The 15,697-nt window shown below is 47.3% G+C and overlaps 1 protein-coding gene across 1 annotated transcript; it reads right to left on the bottom strand.

The window, feature by feature from the left end:
• Positions 1-417: 417 nt before the first annotated feature.
• On the bottom strand, positions 418-1,041 carry LOC138567764 (uncharacterized). Its single transcript, XM_069646254.1, has one exon. The coding sequence runs from the start codon at positions 1,039-1,041 to the stop codon at positions 418-420; it is 624 nt and encodes a 207-aa protein (XP_069502355.1).
• Positions 1,042-15,697: the final 14,656 nt, after the last annotated feature.

Raw genomic sequence — 15,697 nt, 5'->3', positions numbered from 1 at the left:
CTTAGTACAGAGGGCATCACACTGTGATCAGGGGTTGCCCTGTCCCTCTCTATGTGTTCAGGGTCCTTCACGTTTGGATTTAGCCTAGCATACTCTTTCTCCATCCTCCCTAGTTTCTCCTTCTGAGCCACTACCTCTTGATAGAAGGTCTGGGATTTTTGCTCCGCTATCAGGGCTTGACTGGCCCTATGACCAGCTCTTGAGCTGCCACCTGCTTGTGGAGTCCATTGTTCTCCACACAGAGGGCCTCATTGTCTCTTTGAGCTACCTGTATGGTCTGGGAACACTGAAACACTTTCTGTTGCAGGAGGCGAACCTCCTTCTTCTGCATAGTTTGAGCCTCTATGGCCTGCTCTAACTCGAGTTTCATTTGTCTCCTATGTCCCATTAATTTTTCACATTCTTCTTTTATGCCAGTCAGTCCCTTCTCTCCAGATTGGTTTTTAATTTACACATTTCCTGGTACAGGGCCTCTTTCTCCTGATATAGAGCACCCCTTTGCCCAGCCAGGTCCTCCCTTTGTTGCGTTATGGCACCTAATTTCTGGCGCTCTTCATCAAATTCTGATTGAAAGTGGAGTTCTTTCATAACTAATTTATTACTTTCCTCTTCCAATTTTTTTATCTGATTCTGTAAAGTGATTATTTGCTCTGCGCTGACGTTATTGTATCTCACTTGTTTTAATTTCAGTTGACTCTCTTCCAAAGAGTCTACCTTTTCTTGACACTTCACTCTTAATGCATTTAATTGGGCCTCTTGGTCTGAATTATTTTGCTGTTGTAGAGCCAAGTCCTCTTTTAGCTGCTCAGTCTGGGTTTGAGTTAAGAGTTCAGATTGGTTTTGCGCAAGAGTTTTATTTTGTTCAGATTTTTTCTGCATAATACCCATATGGAGATATAAGTAGGCTGTGATCCTGACCATTTTAACCTGCTCTTCTTTAATTTTTGGGGTCATGTACAACTCGCTCAAGGATTGATGTAATAGGCCACCGTCTAGCCACATATCCATATCCATGTCAATGGTGGTGACCTTTTGCATCATTTCTTCTAGCCAGACTTCTAGCCAGACTTCCTCATCTTGCTGTGTCCACTCCCCTCGACAAATAATTTGTGCAGAAGGTGATGCCTAGCCATGTTTATTTCTACTGTGGTCATTATGGAGAGTGTTGTTTCTTTATTAATTTATTTATATAATAATAACCTGTATTCTGTTGCTTTTTGTCTAGTTTGGGATTGATTTTACTTTAATTTCACACACAGGCCTGGTACTTAGGGTTTATGTTTTGGGGAGACGCTTTCGACAGCGTAACACAGCTTTCTAACCAACAAAGTATCACTACCTTGAAGGTTAGCCAGCTGTGTTAGGCGGTCACGGGCGGAAACACTTTATCAATCCCTGTCATGAGCCCCCAATCTGTTAAGGATTCTAATCGGGCGTCACACACCAGACCAGGACTCTTGCCACTAGCCTAGGATGCAGCACACAATTAGAACACTTTTACTTAATTTCCTAGAATTCAGATTGAGCTGGCACCCAACCCGTCTCACACCCCCTTTTACAAATACCCTAGGTCACAATGGACCATGAAAGAAAATCACAAATTTAATATTGGGCAGCAATCACCAATGGGGTGATAATTTCAAGGTACATTGATGAAATTCACTTAATTTGACCATCCGCTATAACATATCCAAAGCACAAATGGCAGCAGTGGGGCTAAAGCCCTTCACACTGGCCCCAAGGGCCTTTAAACACCATCAGAAACATACATGAGTCAGTCCTGGCGCCTTTGGCGCCAGGCTCATTATCAGGAATAAAGCAATACCAGTTTTGGACCTTAATCCAACATGGAGGCCTATTACACAGCTCAGTTCTTTAGAACTAAGGCATGCGGTCTAGTGTTTTGGGTGTGGCTGAGCCAGGAACTACTTGGCCTGGAATTACTTTCCCTGGGCTATTTAAACCACACCCAAACAGCAGAACACGCTTCGCGTTATTCTGCACTCCTGCAGCGTAACGCTCACCGTGTCCAGCTCCTGCTCATCTGTTTCTCCGACGGCCCGATCCTGAAGCCCTAGATCCGGATTCCATTAATATCCTGGAAGAACAAGAACAGCATTAGCGAGCAAGAACACTTACCTGTGAAGTAACTGGTCTTGAATCCATCCTGCGCTTTGCTTACCTCGCCCATCTCCAGAGTTCGCTGCAACCTGCAAAGGTAAAGAAACAAGGACAGCATTAATAACAATTCTTACTTGGGCAAGTAGCCAGTCCTGGCAGCACCCTGCGCTTCTCTTACCTCACCCATCTCCGGGTTTCACCGCAACCTGCAAGGGAGAAGGAACAAGGTCAGCATTAACAAAGCACTTACCCGGGCAAGCGGCGCTTTGATCGCTCATCACTCCGGAACATCACCGCAACCTGTACAAAGAGAAGAAAACACAGGTTAGCAATTAACACCAAAAAACAGCGCAGCGCTCCGCGCATCAATAACTCACCATGGCCTTCACCATCGGCGCAGCAACTCCGAGATCGCAACCATCCCAGCGAAAACAAAAAGAGACATTGTTAGGGAACAGCGTAGTGGAGCAAGACGTCGAGAAGACAGAGAAAACGGAGGGAAAGAAAGAGGGAGACAGAATAAAGTCAGAAAAGCCATTATAACTCACCTGGAAGACAGCAAGCAGAGTCAGAGGCACAGCTGGTCTGGACCCGACATAAGGGCACACAGACCAGTGAAGCAACTAGGTCCACGGAACTCCCGCACCAACCACGCGCCCCTGCACAGAGACGCAGGACGGCGAGTTCAACGCACAAAAACCTAAGGTAAGCAATAACCCCAAGGGAGGGGATTTGGACCAGAGGGAGGTGGGAGTCCGCCCATCGCAGAACCAGTATCTTAACCCTCCATTCTCCTGTTAAAGGCGCTACCCAACGTCTGGCACATAACCAAGCAGAGTAGGGTCCGGGATAGCGCTTAGACCTCCATCCAGTATAGTGTGGCGCCCCGTGGATACCAGGTAAGCATAACAGAAATAGACAGAATCGGTATGCGGTTTTTATGCTGAATGACAGATGCACATCACTGGGATAATAGGAAAGTGAAAAGGGAACTCTATATGAATGACTGGATGAGATTCTTAAGAAGAAAGGAAATTCGGTTTTAAAAATAAAAGCAGTTGACAGAGAAAATCAGTTTAAAAGGAAAGGACAGTGGCCACCAGGGGGCGCACGGATGAGTTCTAACTCCGTGTGAGCTCTGTGGCCATAGGTCCTTGATGCGACTTGAGCCACCATCTTGTGACCACCCCAAACCCAAAACCGATGAGAAGCCGACGGAAGATCCCCCCCACACTGGTAAAAAATCTGATCGAAATCGGACTCCAGAAGGCTGAGAAACCCGCCTTTGAAGAAGAGCCTGCGTGCGACAGCTCCACAGTGCACTTGAGCCCTGGGAAGCCTGTGCAACTGTCGGAGGTAGGCCCCGCACCTGCGGAGCGAAGTGAATCCCGGTCGGCCTCTCCCCCCGTGCAGTCAGCCTCCCCCTCCGTTGTGACCACAGGAGAAACTACGCTTGCAATCAGCGCCATGATACACGTGTCCGTGCTGCGGGACATGCCGGCTGGAGGCACGGAACACGCCCGCTGAAGGGGAAAGGTAGGCGGGCCCCCTCCCACTGTCCACGAATCTGCGCTGTGCACGCGATCACTCCTCACTGCAACCGAACCCCCGGCGGGGGGCCCCTCTGTCCTGCAGACTGCACACCAACACACCGACGCCACCCTCCCCCGCCGGGGGCCGTGTGTTATGCGAACAGCCTTGCCGGCATGGAGCCGGCGGCCCGCGCCTTCAGGATTACGCGACAAAACCAAGGAGGGGCGCGCACGTCCAAAGGACCACGGAGCCCTCCAAGACTCTGCAATTATAATAAAGTATTTTAAAAAAAAAGTTAAACAGTGGAAAAAGAGGGGAAAGAGGTGAAGGAAGGAGGGCAAGGAAAGAAGAAGGGGAAGGGGGAAAAAAGAGAAAAGAAGAAACACGCATCAAACTCTGAGACCTTAAACGCTCATATTTGAGCAAATACGACGCCCATTGAACACTGTGCATCTGGGCCAACTACAGGTAGAACGCGAGCCTGCGAGTCACCCTGTCACAACCTCCAGCCCATCACAGGGTGCTAATGGATGTCCCCAGGCTTCGACCTGCATGGTGAATCTCAATTTCCTTCAGTTAGCACCCGAATGTACTAAGCACAAACACTAGACTTAGGGCCACTGCCTTCCCTTCTCCTGGCCAGGTACCGGTGTAAAATACAACAGAGCCCAAAGACTCCATTTGCATGCCTCGTGGTGCACCTCATTGCGCAGTCCCCAGAAATAACCAGGACCAACTGCCCACTTGACTACACAAAGCCCCACAGAGGCCCAGGCGCCCAGCCTTTTACTCAGGCAACACCATCAACAGGGGCTGAAGTGCGTCCAACAGCTACAACTAATACCCCGAAGCAGACCCAAGCGAGCTACCTGCCCAAAAAGGGAAACCAGGGTCGCCCTCCTCACGACCCACATATTTGGACATCAGACCACACTGAAGGACCCATAGCAACTGCAGGAAAAAGCGCCCCACCCCATTTCCACACTCTTTAACCAAAAAGTGGCATTGGCCCTAAACAAAGCCGCAACCAACAAGAAGCACGAGGCCGCCTGGCACGAACACTAGCTCCCACCCCCCGCAGGACAGAGACGCTCACGCAGGGATCCGACAGACTCGAGAAACAGCCCGCCTCAACTAAGAGAACTATTAGTGAGCGCACTAAACCAACGTGCCCTACGCACTTCCATTCCGCCACCAAGGGACATGGAGACCCCATCCCTCACCTGGAATCATCCTGAAGACACCTGGAGCACCGCAGTGCAGAGGGTTGGGCCCCCGACTCAGGGGCGTGTGCTTCCTCTGCTGCAGTGACCACCTCATGGACATTAGGGCGAAACTGGCCGGATACGCCTATACTCCAACCCCACCGACCCCCGACATCGGGATCATAGAGACAATGGAATCTGCCACCAAAAGCGACATTGCAGCCTTGCTCCACGAGATAAAAAATATGGGAGCCAATCTAGGCGACAAAATAGATAAAATAACACAGACAATGGACAACATCGAAGAAAGGCTAGAAGGGGTCGAGAATAATCAAGCCTCCATAGACACTCTCGAAACCCAAATGGACCTTACAATACGAGAGATCGAGAAGAGAGAGGAGGAATTTCGACTAAAAATGGATGACTTAGAAAATCGCGAGAGGAGAAACAACCTACGCTTTTTCGGTATTCCAGAACACGAAGGTGAATCGGAGGAAGACCTCAAAAAAACCATCCATGACATTATCAAGATCTTGACGGCAGACAAGGATATCGATGAGCCTAAAACAGAGAGATTACACAGAGCCGGTGGCCCGCCCGGCGGGCCAAGATCAGTTCTCGCAAGATTTCATCGATACCAAGACAGAACCAGGATACTAGATAAGGCTAGATCTGGAGGCCCCCTTACCCTTCGAGGTGCCCAGATAACCATCTTCCAGGACCTATCCTCGCTCACCCTAGCGCTGAGACGCTTATGCAGCCCACTCACAAAATGGCTCAAAGATCAGGGCACACGATATAGGTGGGGCTACCCTTTCTCCCTCACCTTCGAACACGGAAGCAGAAGAATCCAGCTGCGATCCGAAGAGGAAATCTGCGAGTGCATCGCCAAACTTCTCGGAACGGGCCCAGAGGAAGGAGAACGTGAAGGGCCTGAACAGAATAGTCAGCGGTGGGAACTTCAGGGACCAAGGAGAAAAAGAGTGAAAGGCTCAAGAAAGTACAGAAGGGGCAACAACACTCCAGAAAGCGACAAATTAACGCATCTTCCCAAGGCCCGCACCTCGAACGCCCAAGACCCAGTGATGTAACTTGGGCAATCTGATACGATCCAGGCGAACCATACGTGTTCAGCACTGATCCAGACTTGCAGACGAGACCCTTCGCAAGACGAGGAAAGGCACAGCCGCCTGACGATAGACCTCGAAAACTGCATGTATCAAAATACCTTTTTTTGTTCCTATAAATTTTTGTTGAGTTATAAAAGTTGGGAAGGGGACAAAAGGGGGGTCCGAGGAGGGCTCAAAATGTTATAATTGGTTTTATGTGTGAAAAGGACCGTGCGGTAACGGTTCCCACCGGTGGTCCGACACTGGACTGACAATTTCCACCCAGTCCGAATCGGACGCCACCAAGTCAACATGCAAGCCCTCGATGATAGGGGGAAAGATGAACAAAAGGAACAGAGGGCAGGGGATACTGTGTTGTATTCCCCTAAGGAGGGGGGGAGGGAAAAATAAAGACACCAAAGACCAAGACGGTCCGGCACACTCAACGGAACACTCCGGTCTCGGTGGCACCCAATGACAAAAGATGGGAACCGGCAGAAAAACCAGGAGCATACACCAATGGCAAATAACGACAAGGTAAGCGACAGGCCAACCACAATCAAAATAGGCACATTGAATGTCAAGGGACTTAATTCCCCCACCAAACAGTCACTCGTGGTCAGGGAATTCAAAAGGGCGGAGCTCGACATACTCTTCTTACAAGAAACCAAATACATTAAAGGGGAAGAAAGAAGGATCTTAAACGCCCGGACAGGCACTGAACATTGGGGCTCGAGCCCGCTCAGAAAAGCTCGCGTCGGCATCCTGATCGCAAAAAGGATACAATTCAAAGTCCAGAAAACCTGGGCAGATGTAAGTGGCAGAGCGCTGGTGCTCATTGGTAAGATACAGGGCACCGCCATCACACTCACCTCTATATACGCACCCAACTCCGGCCAATCAAGGTTCCTACAACACAATAACATGGTCAGATCACGACATGGTCACGGTCACCCTCAGTCGTATGACACTCCCCCACAGAAGCTCGAAGTGGCGCTGTAACAAAATGCTCTGGAAAGACCCGGTATTTTGTGAATATCTTGAGAAGGAGATCAACCAATACTTTGAGCTCAATAACACAGGCGAAGTCTCGATAAACATGGTATGGGAGGCGGGGAAAGCCACTTGGAGAGGAGCACTAATCCAAGAAGGAGCAGCACGTAAAAGAGAGCGCCAACTCACAGAAAACAGGCCACAGAACGAAATAACCCAATTAGGCCGCAGCGCTCAATCTCCCGGCTCCGACAGATGCCGAAAAATAGAGGAGGCCGCCAGCAAGAGAGAGAAACTGCGGCAGCTGGAAACAGACCAGATCATCCGCAAACTCCAATACCTAAAACAGAAACAATACGAGAAAGGGGATAAAGCCGACTTGCTCCTTGCCGCCAGACTTCGTGGACAACGCAAAGAGAGATGGGTTTCAACTATACACGATGAAACAGAATCCCACAGGGACCACCCCTGTGACATTCCCGAAGCCTTTGCTAACTTCTATGAGAACTTGTACACCTCGGACACCCCGACAGACGAGAGTGCAATCGCAGAATACATGAACACGATAACCATCCCAAGCCTATCCCGAGACACAGCACAAGCTCTTGACGCCCCCATCACGGGCGAAGAAATAGCAGACGCAATCAAAAGACTCCCAACAGGGAAGGCCCCCGGAAATGACAGTTACACAGCAGGATTCTACAAAACCTTCAGCGACACCCTCCTCCCAGTAATGGTCGAGCTCTTCAATCATATCCTCCAAACTGGCCCCGACACCGCATCCTTCTCCGACGCGCTGATCACGGTCATCCCGAAAGAAGGAAAAGAGCCCACCCAATGCACCTCTTACCGCCCTATCTCCCTCTTAAACACAGACACCAAAATCTACACAAGGGTCCTCACTGCACGACTGGAGACGCACATGCCCGCTATAATGCACAACGACCAGGTGGGATTCATACTTGGAAGACAGGGTGCAGACTCAACCCGCAAGACCCTCCACCTCATACATGAAGCCAAGAAAATGCCAAACTCACCGGCACTATTCTGAATTGATGCAGAAAAAGCATTCGATAGGGTCGAATGGCGCTTCCTGGAAGCTACATTAAAGAAAATAGGTCTCGGCCCTACGCTCCGACGCGGAATCAAAGCTGTATACACCTCACTCTGAGCTTCTGTAGCAGTAAACTCCCAATACTCTCGCTGGTTTAACTTAAGCAGAGGAATGCGAAAAGGGTGCCCCCTCTCAGCAATACTATTCACGCTATCATTGGAACCACTGGCGCAAATGCTTAGAGCTAACAGAGGCATTGAAGGGCTTCACGTGAGCGGGAAAGAATATAAATTGGCCTTGTATGCAGACGATATCCTACTCCATGTGCAGAACCCGATGACATCAATCCCCAAAGCAATCCACCTCATTGAACAATACAGTGCCCTGTCAGGCTTCAAAATCAATAAAGCTAAATCACTCCTCTTCCCGTTACAGGAACCTACCACCAGCCAAAGAGCAGAACTCGAACAACTCAGCCTCATCATTGGAGATCCCACACTCCGATACCTGGGCGTCAACTTGACGAGAGACATCGCCAATATACACAAGGCCAACTCCCCCCAACTCCTTGCCGCCTTTAAAGCAGACCTCGCAAAATGGCAACCCCACACAATCTCATGGATGGGGCTCCTGAATGCCATTAAGATGGTTAGTCTCCCACGTTTCCTATACCCTTTCCTGGTACTTTCCGTCACAGTCCTAGAAGAATTTTTCAAACAGATGAAAAGGGCAATAACTGGGTTCTTGTGGGAAGGAAAGAAGCCTAGAATACCCTATGAAACTCTCATATTACCAAAGGATCAAGGAGGGGTAGGCCTCCCCAACATCGAACGATATTATCAGGCCGTGCAGTTGAGAGTCCTTATCCCCCACCTCAGAGACAGGAAAGACCTGCAGTGGGTCCAACTGGACAACGATAACCTGACCCCTGCATGCTATTGGAATGGCTATGGGTCCTCAGACCACAACTCACACGAAAATTGCGAAACCACCCTATACTTGGAACCATATGGAATATATGGAAGGAGGGAAAAGGGATGTTGGGAGTGACCCCATGGCCATCCCCCTTGAGCCACATTTGGGCCCCAGGGGTCAGAGAGGAAATCCCAGAGCATCCTAGATATCAAACCTGGTTCGACGCAGGACTTGAAAGGGTCGGACAATTATGGAGAGACGACAAATTCATATCAATCACAGACCTGGAAGACGCCCTCCAACTGCATCCAATCCTGATTTTCCTTTATCTCCGCTTGAAGGGAGTCCTAACCAGACGGGAGTGGAAAACCAAGATACAGAGAGAACTCACTCCCTTCGAGAAAATCCTCCATACAACCTCCACGAACAAAGGCCTGATTGCACGCATGTACATTGCCCTGATCACCAAAGACCAAAATCTGAACCACCGGCTCAAAGAGAAATGGGAAAGGGACTTCAACAGAGAATTTGATCAACAGGCATGGGATACAATCTGCAAAACTCTGTCCCGAATATCCATCGCTACACAATACAAACTACATGCCATAAAACGACTTTATAGATGGCAGTACAATCCCCACAGACTATCGAAAATGTACCAGACTAACAGCCCTAAATGCTGGAGACAATGTGGAGCTGAGGCTAACTATTGGCACATGTGGTGGGACTGTCCCAAAGTGCATATATACTGGAACAAAGTGCTTGGATGGATCAAAGAAATAGACGGCATTGAGCGGGAAGCATCCCCCCTCTTGACTTTATTTGGCCTGGAAGAGAAAGAAGACGAACTAACAAGAATAAAGGGACTGGCATCTACACTCCTACGTGCCGCAAGGGCCGGTCTGGTCATCAAATGGAAATCTCCACACCTTCCAACCAAAAAGGAATGGACTGCCATTGCAACAAACATATACACGATGGAAAAAATCATGGCAGCCCTCCATGGAAAGGCAGCCCGCCACGAAGAAACCTGGTGTGACTTCGCCAATATATACATCCCAAGCCAAAGACAAACAACGCTGGAAGATCCAGAACCACCTTAATCAAAACATGACTACAAGACTCAGCCACCATCCAACAGCATAGAGGCATTCAGGCCTGTCGCACCGAACAAACACATGCAAGCCAACCGAGACCAATATCCCATCTTGCACTAAACACAGACTAAACTGTCACCGTCAAAATCGACAAACTCGCCACACCATTTTGGGGAGGGCGGGAGGGAGGGAGCAGGAACACTTAACCCATAAGGGGGAAGGGGTTTAACGTTGTTAGTAGCAATACTCTTGTTTAATCTCAACAAAATATCGATGTACCTATGTGAATGCAACATGAGCATACTTGTACATATAACCCTTGTGTTTCAAAACCAATATAATTTAAATTTTTTAAAAAAAGGAAAGGACAAGTTTTACAGAAACTATATTTTAGTGGCTAGAAAAGAGAGATGCTGCCCGCGACACAGGTTACTTTGCAAGTGTAACTCCTTTGCGCCGTGTGGTTCTTTATGTGGGAATTAATTAGTTTAATCAAAATAGTACTAAGGACTTACACATGACAGAAATGAGTGGAAGAATGGCGCTAACACTTGGAGATCAAGGACATGATGCACAGAGGATTCTGACAGTTTGTGGTTGTTGGGGGAGGGGAATACTCACAACAAGCACTTGAATGGGGTATTTTGGACAGCGCACCAGGTTTCTGGACAGCAAGGCCATATCTGGTCACTGGTCACAGCGGCAAGCTCTCCCCGAAGAAAACACCTGGGCAAAGGTCTGGTCACGGCACAGCGGCACCTCAGCTGGATAGAGCGGGTGGCAGGGCAAGCAGGCAGCACTGGATTTCCCAATGAGGATTCAGCCACCTTTTCCCTTTTTCCCTGAGTTATTGAGATTTATTTGGTGGTTTTTTGTCTGGATGAATGGTCCTGTCTGGACAGGGTCAGCTATCCTCTGGCCTGGCAGTGGAATCTGGAATCTTGCAGAGTGAAGATGGAATATCTGGATGTGCAGGAGCTGGAAAATTCAGAAGAGAGTTTCCTATGACTCTCTGAGTCTCCCCCTTTTTATAAAGGCGGGTGACATCACAGGATTTACCAGGGGGGCAGGCCTTTGGCTTGACATGCCTCTAACAACTGGATTGGTCAGGGTTTACTTTTACCGCCTTCCTGTCAACCGGTTGGGCTTCAAGGACATGACATCAGTTTATGGTGTAAGATTAAATTGACCATGCCCTCCTACAGACATTTTTGTCAAAAATCAGTTATGTCATAAATTACAAATTTTTACAGTTGTGGCATTTCTTTCATAGGCAAATGACACATTTCATACTGAGCATGACATTCCGACTCCCAAGTCTGTACTTTGTCATTTCGCCCTCGTAATAATCTTTCACACCTTTCAGTGGGAAATATTTCACCTAAAGTTCTACAATTTTATATATGGGTACCTATTATCACAGAGCAAGTTGCACCAAGTATACTTTTACCACAATTTACATTTTACTGCCGCTTGCGTTCCCTACATACTAGGTACAGCCACAATATCTTGTTTAAAGCCACAAACATTACATTTAAACTGTTAAACATTTGCATTCCTGCATTTTCCGGTTGCAGAAATAAAGTCCTAAAGTTTATTAATTCAGAACAATCTTTTGCCCCAAATGGCCAGCATTGTCTTCCAAATAAGGGCATACTTCCCAATGTTGCTCTGGAGTTGCCTTTGAAGCTCCCCAGTTTAAGTTGTGGGGAGGTGCTGCTTAAAAAGTCACACCTATGTGTCCCAGAAATCCATTGTACCCAGATGGAGCACTGCACCATAGTCTGATGAGGGCCTGAAATGCTTCACCCCTGCCTATTCATAGGCCCCAGATGCTGGTACACTTGGGGGAAAGTAGATCCCGTAGTCAGTCCTTTGAAGCCAGGGCCTAAACACCTGTCCTGCTGGTTTCACAGTAACTTTATTTATTTATTTTTTCCTTTCCTGAACCAGAAAGCAAGGCTGTTGGCATTAAACATCCTATATATGTTTTAACACAAACCCCCATCACATTTCTGCGCAAGGACAGGGCCTTCATTCAACATTCCACTTTTAAACAGATCTTTTCTTATTTGTAAAAGGCACCAATTTACACGTGGTTGATTTTTCCTTTGCTGTCACTTTCAAATGCGGTTTTTCCTGGTATCTTTATTCTGAGCATTTCCATGGCCATAGTCAATTTCTACTACACAGGAATATGTTCAAAGCAAGCAAGGGCCCAATGAAACTGACATGAGCAAAGAGAGAGAAAGCTTCTTATGAAGGGTTTATCTGTGATATTTTGTTGCAAAGGTAAAGCGTTTTTGCGTATGGCTGAAGTGAATTTCTTTGTTATTTCACAGATCTTGCCTGGCACAGCTGGTCATTCAATGAGAAATGCCCCCTTTTTGCTAGGGACCTAGCTGGGTCTCACTGGATCAGAACTGTGTACGGTTGAACAGATGAAAAAGAGCATCATGGCGCAGTCATTTTAAAAGGCAGAATATTTTCTTTCTCAATGAAAACGTTTTGAGCTGGCAGCATAGCAGTGCTGCCTTTGCATTCTTTTCTTTGGTGCACATAAGGAACACACTGGCAGCCATTCTCGGGTTGTTCCATGTTCCATCTCACCCCATGTGTGGCTGGTAAGACAGTGCAACCATAATTTTGGAAACTGCAAAGCGCAGTTTTAATGCAAGGCGATAGTGCTCAACAGAGCCAGCGCAGCCATTCTGCTGGTGGCTGCTGAAATGTAATTTGGTGAGGTAGGGGAGTTCTGCTGGGCGGGTCGATGTATTCCACACTCCCTCGCAACATGCCGGCTGTGGGAGACCGAAGTTATGATCTGCAATACAAGTTGGTAATTTTACCAGATAGAACACTTGAATTAGACCCACCTCTAAATGTATGCGCGTGCAGACCAACCTCTAAGGTTGGAAGTGTGCTTGTAGTTGACTACTGTGTTGGTGATATTAACGTGTACTGGAATACCCCAAGATGGTACCTGAAGGAGAATGAGACAACCCCACTAATCGTTAGTAATTAAGGAGTTTGGAAATATAACCCAGATGCCAAATACAAGTCTTACCGGAATATATCCAATTGACAGCAGGGTAGAAGAGTCACAAAGTCCAATACAAGGTTGTAGAGTTTCCAGGTATATCCCCCTAATCCGCCGGCACGAGGATGCCTAAGGAGACAGCAGCATGCAGGAGAGCGTCTCTAGTTAGTCCGGGTGCTGCACTTGAACAAGTCACATTCCAAAGTTCCAGGAAAGGTGATGTCTGTGCGGTAGGGAGACGAAGATTCCAAACGAAGCGTAGCAAAGTGGCAGTCCGTTTAACAAAGGTAGTCGAGCAACTTGAGGGCAAAATCCAAGATCAGATGAGCAACAAGGAAGGTCAGAGGCAGTCCGGAGTCGGCAACACGAAGGCAAGTAGGTTTTCAGAACAAAGTGCAAAAACAGTCCGAGAAGGAATAGCCAGGATCGTAACAGGCAGGCAGCAGAAGTACCAGGGGAGAAGGCGAAAGCATAATCTAAAAGACAAAGCCGGGTCAGGTATCACCAAAGTTCAAGATAACAAAAGTAACAAAGCAATCCAAAAGACTCAATCAGAAGCGCAGCAGCATTCGTGAAGGCGGGTTTTATTTCCTGAAGGACTCTCCACAGAGCGCCATAGAATCATGTGACCTGACGTATGCGTTGGTCATCCATGACTGCCAGCAAGAAATGGCTTCACTCGCTGCCATGGCAACCGCCACTGCTGAAGGGATGGAGCTGCCGTTATTTGCAATGACGCCATCCTAATTGCGAGCTTGTGTGGTTGGTGTGTAACGCTTCTATCTCTACTCATACCATTGGAGGTGCGTTTCCTGACACCTTTTCCTTGTTTATTTGATTGGTGGTTAGTTAATGATATATACATATATTCAATCATACTTGTGATCAGATATAAAATATGCCATGTTTCACCAGACATCAGGGCTGATCTGGCAGTGGCTTTTGATTATGCACTGACCAGATATTTCCTGAATGGCCAATGACTGATGCAGGCTCTCCAGTCATGAAGAATATTATTGAAAATGTTGGAACAGATATTTGTATGCTACAAGGCCCGCTAGATGAAGTGTTACACAAGCTATACCTAACATCCACAGCTAGAGGGGTAAAGCAAATGATTGTTAACTTTTCTGCCCATGTCATCTTTCATTGTAAGATGATGTAAGGCAAGCTGGCTGAAAACATACATAATTTGGTCCAATTACCAGAAAATGTTGAAAATAACTCAGCAGAAGCGATACTTATGCAACAAGCTAGCGATTAGCGCAAGCAGGAGATAAAAGAAGTGAATAAGTCAGTGGGTGACAAACAAGTGTCACTACAGAAACTGTAGTAACAGAAACAACACAGTTTATTGGAGGCAATACAAAATGAACTGAAAGTGTGCAGATAAACCAAACAATACCTAGAAAGGTAATTGGGTACTGTTAAGTACATCCCTAATCAGTCCCTACCAATCAATTACTAGATGACATTGTAAATATAAAAACACAATTAAAAGAAAGTAAAGATATAGCTGTAAAACCTGAGGTAAGTGATATAGGGGCTCATTATGAGTTCAGTGGTATACACTAAAGGTGGCAGTAATGTAATTACTGTGATAACTGCTGGAATTACCGCTGTATCATGACTTGACGGGCCTGCACACACTCCACCAGTGGTAACAGTAATTCTGTTACTGCCACTTTTACTGTACCGCCAACTTAGAAGGCGCGTTAATACCGATGGGTGTGCCAGCAGTAACAGTAATACCATTGTATCTGACAATATTACTGCCGGATAGCCGTTATCGGTGGGAATATTGCCAGACAATATTACTGTTACCACTAGTGGAGTGTGCGCACACCCATCAAGTCATGATACAGTGGTAATTCCACCAGTCATTACGGAACTGACAGTAATACTGCTGAGGTGGAATTACTGCCGTATTAGCATCTAACTCATAATGAGCCCCATAATAGACTCACAGGCTGAATTAGATCAGCAAGACAATGATATAAAAATCAATAAGAAACAAGTGACTCATGTAACATAGAAATACGATGCTGCAATGCAGGAAATACATAAACTCACCTTACAATTGACACATGTACAAGCACTGGGTGATCAATCTAAGTTGACTGCACACGTGTTAAAGCAAGCAATAGAAGAAAAGGTGACATAGAGAGAGAAATCAGAAACAGTAATGAAAGACCTGAAATTAAGTCAAGCATACATCCATGAATACAAGACAGGTCATTGTTATTAACTTATGGGCAAGTGTGTTGGAAAAGTGAGCTGTAGTTTGGCAGCAGTTTGTCCATTTCTTATGGCTCAAAGGCAGAATGGTGTGGGAGTTCTAAGGATCGTGCTCCATTGCTTTTGTCTGCTGGAATTGTGAGCAACTAATCCTGCCTAAAAGACTTAGGGGCCGATTCATGGAACAAACGTGCGGCGAAAATCTACGCGCAAGCAGGCGCAAGCGGAAAAAAAGAGGCGCACGCGTGCGATTCATGGAAGTCCCTGCGCGTGTCTTCCTCGGGATGTGCGCCAAACCCGTGCATGGCGCACACGTCACTGCAACATCGCGAAAGGCGTGCGCGACGCGCACAGTGAAAGCGCACAACCGCAGCGCACACACCAGAAAGTGG

The sequence above is a fragment of the Ambystoma mexicanum genome, chromosome 2p (genome assembly GCF_040938575.1).
Source record: "Ambystoma mexicanum isolate Mex_15411 chromosome 2p, UKY_AmexF1_1, whole genome shotgun sequence".
NCBI classification, from domain to species: domain Eukaryota; kingdom Metazoa; phylum Chordata; class Amphibia; order Caudata; family Ambystomatidae; genus Ambystoma; species Ambystoma mexicanum.
Note: the sequence above shows the minus strand (reverse complement) of the source record. Positions and strands in the feature narration are given on the sequence as shown.

Excerpts from the sequence above, each read along its gene's own strand:
- LOC138567764 (XM_069646254.1), bottom strand. The coding sequence starts at position 1,041 with ATGATGCAAAAGGTCACCACCATTGACATGGATATGGATATGTGGCTA.